The 6,000-nt window shown below is 34.8% G+C and overlaps 1 protein-coding gene across 11 annotated transcripts in view; it reads left to right on the forward strand.

Annotated features, from left to right (window-relative positions):
- The window catches only part of LOC111158273 (melanoma inhibitory activity 2), an 84,359-nt gene extending 78,751 nt beyond the window's left edge, over positions 1-5,608 (forward strand). For all 11 annotated transcript variants that reach the window (XM_022520210.1, XM_022520201.1, XM_022520243.1 and 8 more), the window contains 3 exons: positions 3,088-3,146; positions 3,962-4,196; positions 5,282-5,608. In XM_022520210.1, coding sequence (XP_022375918.1) covers positions 3,088-3,146; positions 3,962-4,196; positions 5,282-5,448 — 461 coding nt within the window. In that variant the 3' untranslated portion in view covers positions 5,449-5,608. The remainder of the gene's footprint in view (positions 1-3,087; positions 3,147-3,961; positions 4,197-5,281) is intronic.
- Positions 5,609-6,000: the final 392 nt, after the last annotated feature.

Genomic DNA, 6,000 nt, shown 5'->3' on the forward strand with positions numbered 1-6,000 from the left:
GGACATGTGAAAATCCACAAGAAAAATAATTTCCTTTGTTGTTGCTTTAATCAAGTACCTTATTTAAACATTACATACGAAGATAGATGTAACTAACATTTATTGAGCAACCTACTATTTGTCAGGCACTCTTTTCCTTAAACCACCTCACAGCAACCCTCTAAAATTGGGAAATATATATATCCAGTGTATTAGTCAGAAGAGTGTAACGTTAAAAAGATTAAAAGCAAATAGAAACTTAAAATAAATTTATTGGTAAAAGGTTTCTTCAGGACAGGGTATACATTGCAAGGCGGGGTTAGGCATTATTTGGCTGAAATATTTATTATTTTAGAAAAGGAGTCTTTTTCAAATAGTAAGCAGAGAAGGAGATCTATGGCCTAGATTAATTATAATTAGTTTTAATTAAATAATTTCTTTCTAACCTTTGGATTTTGGATTTTGAAATTGTTTTCCCCTATTAATTCAAACTTTATGGAGTGACAGTGTATATGTGATTGAATGTCTATTTTTAAACTAATGCTATTTAACATTTCTTACATGTCCTTTGTTGTTGTTGATATCTAATTATCCAATTAGATAATTTTTAAGTGTCTACTGTTTAGAAGGTGCCCTACGTGACATGGCAGTTAATATAATTATAATAAGGTATAGTTTCTGCCTATAAGAAGCTAATAATTAAATGTGGAGAAATAAATAAATAAATATATATATCTCTATATATAGAGAGAGATACATATATCTTTCATATATCTATATCATATCTATATCTTTCTTATATATCCATCAGGCAGTAATGCTCTAGAAGAAAAGAATAGCACCTTTAAAGATTAAGACTTACAAAGTCGTAATAAATTATGGCTGCAACATGGAGTGTGAGTCAGGGAATATTTAAACAAGTAGTGAAAAGGTTAAGCAGTACATAGAGTTCTCAGGGCCTTGCAAACCTGTTCAAAACTTGGACCTTGTTCACAGGGTAATGGGAACACATTAAAGAAATAATCAGATCTGCGTTTTAGAGAAATTACTGTGGATGCGTTATGGTGAATAGATTGGAGGAAGCAGTTAAGATTGGAAGCACGGTAACTTTTTAGGAGTCTGTGACAGGAATCTACGTCAGTAAGAGGGTAGTGATTTAGCAGAGGGGATAGGGATACATGGATGTAAGCAGACATAGAGAAAAGAGAATTGGGAGGATTTAGGATTGAAAGCATGTGGGAGTGTGGGGGAAGGAGGAGTCTTGGCTGATGCCTAGATTCCTGGCTATGGCATCTGGGCCATTCATCGTTCTGAGACAAAGAACAAGGAACAGGAGCAAATTTGACAGGAAAGATTATAAGTTACATTTTGAACTTATAAAATTAGCAGCACCTGTGACACACCTGCATGAATATTCAAAGAGGCAGTTCAAGCTTTGAAGTCCTAGTAGGGGGAATAACAATCTGAATCACACATCTGGAAGTCATTAGTTGGTATACATCAAATTAAAGGTGTAGGAGTGGATGGGATTTCTCAAAGGGAGAATGAAAGGAGAATGGGGCTGAGGTGGAACTCCATGGAGACCATCATTTAAGGATAGTGAAGCCCACCAAAGAGACTGAGAAGGAGTGGCTAGCAAGGGAAGATAGAGAAGGGTGCCATCACAAAAATTAAAGGCTGAGAGGATTTAAAGAGAGAGAGAGAGAGTGGTCAATAATGGTGAGAAATAATATAAAATAAGGACTAAAAGTGTCTTTTAGTTTAGCAAAAAAAAAATTTTTTTTTTGACGTTGGGGAAAATAATTTCGGTGGAGTAGTGGATGTTGCAAATAGATTGCAGTAAAATGAGGACAAAAGGAGAGGAATTCCAAACAATATATATAGAACAAGTATTGATTACAGAAGAGAGGGGTAGCTGTAGGGGAATTTTCTTTTTCTGTCTCATTTTTAAGTAGTAGTTGGAAGAGACTTGCTGACAGAATGGGTCTAGCAGAAAGGGAAGAGGGAGGCAACAGAGAGGAAGGGGAGAGATTCAGCGCATAGAACCAAGGTCATAGATTGTCTAGAAGGAGACTTCTCATGATAAGAGGAGGAAAAATCATAGGAATTTGGTTGCTGATTTATTTGTTTGATTACAGAAAGTTAAGGGAGTTTCTAAGTGACTGGTGTAGTAGGTTTGAAGAGAATGGAGATTTAAAATTGCTGAGGAGAAATGTGGTTTGGAAGATGCAGAACGATTAGTCAATGAGCAGCTGCAAGTATGGCTGGAAATCCATCAGCTTGGAGTGGGCTCTGTCTACACAATTCTGTGATGTTTTACCTGCAGAGGTGCTGAATTGCAGGTATAGGTAGAGTGGAAGTGGAGAGTTGGATTAATATAGAGCTAGAATATTGTCACGTACATGTCAAAATATTGCCAACTGGGTAAGGACATCGATGATTGGATGAAGTGATGGACTTAGACGTCTAGTTAATTAGGGGTGGAAATGAAGAGAGGAGGAAACTGAAGAAAATGGAGGGAGACCAGAGGACTGGAAGCTTCAGTGACAGGAACAGGTGTAGTGAGAATAACTAAATGAGAAGGCTAGGCGAGGATAAGTGTTGTGGTCAGAGAGAGGGTTGTTTGAATTTACCTTCTCATGGACCAAGCAGTTCTTGGTGAAAACAAAGTCCAGGAACATTTATTTTGAACAGTAGCTAAATTCAAATGCTAGTCTATGTTAAATGATGGAGGAATTAGGAAAGTAGGAAGGAAAGAGGAAAAGGAAGGAAGAATGGAGGGAGGGCGAAAAGAAAGGAAGGAAAGAAGGAGAAGGGAGAGGGATGCCACCTTCCAGAAGTCTCCTAATGATGCGCTTGCATCAGGGTTGCCTAGGAATGAGCCACAGAAATTCCTGCCACCTGCCTTTGCAGAACTTTTGTGTGTGCCACAGTTTCCAGTGACCTAAAGCTGTTCCTGTGGCCGCGATGCAGGATGCTGGTATCGGGCTGGTGGTTTATGTACTAATGGGAGAATGAGAAAATATCAACAATCCCTTGTGATTGGGAGATACGGTAGGAATGGAGTGATCAGTCATATATTTTTCATGGTTTAACTTTTATGTTTAGATGGACCAGTGTCTTCAGAAATGGAATCCAGTAGAAATGATAACAAAGACAACCTTGGTGTAAGTATTGAAAGTGGAATTTTATCCATGTGTTCAGGAGCTTTCCAGACTCTTGGTTTATTAGAAGAGAAATTTGGCTGGCAATCTATTTCTTGATATAAAGCTGCTTCTCCCATTTTGACAAATATATACACTCCCTATATAGCATTATAGTTGTTTCTTTTCTGGATTGTACACTATGGTGATACAGTACAACTTATAGACTAAAGGCTTGAGTTAGTTTACTAAAGTTAAACAGGAATTTGGATTTCCCCCTTCTATTTTTATTTGAATGTTTTAAAGTATATTTTTGTTATTACCTTTACAATTTTTGCTTTTGGTCACCTTTTTTATGTTGAAAATACAAACATAGGGCACCTGGGTGGCTCAGTTGGTTAAGCAACTGCCTTGGGCTCAGGTCATGATCCTGGAGTCCTAGGATCAAGTCCCGCTTCGGGCTCCCTGCTCTAGGGGAGTCTGCTTCTCCCTCTGACCTTCTCCCCTCTCATGTTCTCTCTCTCAAATAAATAAAATCTTAAATTAAAAAAAAAGAAAATACAAACATAAACATCTGTTTTTTAGTATGTACTTGATAAAAGAATATATGTTTTGGTACTCTTGGACTACTCTTGTGTTTTATCTTTAGCCAGAGTATTACTTTCTTTTCAGTTAATATTTGTGATCGCAAAAATCCATCTGATGTGGAAAACAGAATCTTTCTGAAGAAACTATTAAGATTGTTATAGACTGCTTTCTTCTAAACCTAAGATTTTTCAGGAAGATTATTGCAAATTTTGCTGTTGTTTTAGTGACCGCTGTTTGTCAATTTGTTACAGAATTTAAATGTGCCTGATTCATCTCTCCCCGCCAAAAGTGAAGCAGCGGGCCCTGGCTTTGTTCCTCCACCTCTTGCTCCATTCAGGGCTCCATTATTTCCAATGGATACAAGGGGTCCATTCATGAGAAGAGGTCCTCCTTTTCCTCCACCTCCTCCAGGAAGCATGTATGGAGCTCCTCGAGATTATTTTCCACCAAGGGATTTTGCTGGCCCACCGCCACCTCCATTTCCAAGTACGTTTTTTTTTTTTAAACTTAGTATGTGTTTTATAGAGTAAATCAAAGATATAATTCTGCTTCTTATTCATATAGTAAGTTTTTCTCACTGTGAGTATATCATTACTTTTCCAAATTGGAAAGGCAGCCAGCCATTTGTAGACTGTAATGAGGCTTCCACATGATTCATCCCAATGATATGGAATTATTTCTGTATTTCAGTAATTGGGAGAATCATTGGTTTTTTTGTAGCAGTCTTAAATTAAGACTTAAATTATTTGTATCTTATTTGATTAGAAAGTGGTTACTGCATCAATTAATAAAAACAATTACAGCTTATATTTTAGCATTAAAATTACTGGCTAAAGTATTTTTAAAAGTTTTTTTCATAAGTAGTTCCTATGAAGTCCTACTTATTTAAAACCTAAAATATGTTTATCATGTTTAGACTAATTGTTGAATTTATTGAAATTCTTTCATAGCCTTACATAAGAAAAAAACAATTTTTTGCTTTTATATCTGTACATTGCCATTTAGAACTCTAGGTTTCTATAGAATAAATAGTTAACCAAACACTAGGCAGAAGGCTAGTATATGCCTGACATGGTATTTTTTTCTCTCATTTCTCCTCTATTTTAAGGTTTAAGGTGAATTAAGATGAATTTTGGGGAAATTCAAGATAGTCTTTTAACTGTAAATGTTTTAGGATAGTATAAAATTAGAATAGAAATTACTAGTCAGAATTTTACGTCTGGTGAAAATTATATGACATGAAAATTTTTTAATTTTATGACATGAAAATTTTTAATCAAGCTTTATTATGTATTTTGAAATAATAATTTTTGAAAAGTGTTAAGATGTTAAGTTTTCATAGGACAAAAATTGTGGCTAAAGTTAATGATGTTCCCTTCAATCATCTGTAATTGAAGAGAGTATGCTTTTACTCAATGTTGTAAAAATTCATTTGTTAGATCAAGTAATTATTCTGGGGTCAATTTTTGAATATGAACATAGGTATTTTAAGTTATAAGCTAATCATTTAATAGAACTGAAGTACAGGTACTTAAAGTTAAAAAATGTCTTTTACCAATCTCTTTGAACAGTGAGAAATGTCTATCCACCGAGAGCTTTTCCTCATTATCTTCCCCCAAGAGCTGGATTTTTTCCTCCACCCCCACATGCTGAAAATAGAAGTGAATTCCCATCAGGGTTGACTCCACCTTCAAATGAGCCTACTACTGAACATCCAGCACCACAGCAAGAAACTTAACCATATTTTTGATCTCTCTTCAAAAGTAATTTTGACTTCTCTCTTATTTTCAGTTTAAGTAACGGCTGTTACTTAACCTATTATACTTTTGCTCACATAAGAGCTTAATGGAATTAAAACTCTCAGGATAGTATTTTGTAAATAAAGATGATTTAAATATGAATCTTATGAGTAAATTATTTTCATTTTATTTTATTCTAGATAATATAATTATTTTAATTTGATTATCAAATCCACTATCAAATAAACAATGGGAGTTTTATATATGTCATCTTGCAGTTGGGGATGTTTTAAACTCCAAAGAACTTTTTGCCAAGAACTGTATTTACTATGGTTGTAGACAAATGTGAAGGTAACTTTATGCTTAATTAAATAAATTTTAATAGATTTAAAGACTTGTTTGGTATTGATAATAATAATAAAATCAGCTAGTTTTCCATAAATATGACTCCATTAGTTAGTTTTTTACTTTTCTCAATAGCTTTGAGGCTCAAAACTAATGCTTTATATGGATTTTTCCCATTTGATTATCTTACCAAGGTTGTGCTCTCT

The sequence above is a fragment of the Enhydra lutris genome, unplaced genomic scaffold, assembly GCF_002288905.1.
Source record: "Enhydra lutris kenyoni isolate GAN:26980312 unplaced genomic scaffold, ASM228890v2 scaffoldscaffold4, whole genome shotgun sequence".
Lineage (NCBI taxonomy): Eukaryota > Metazoa > Chordata > Mammalia > Carnivora > Mustelidae > Enhydra > Enhydra lutris.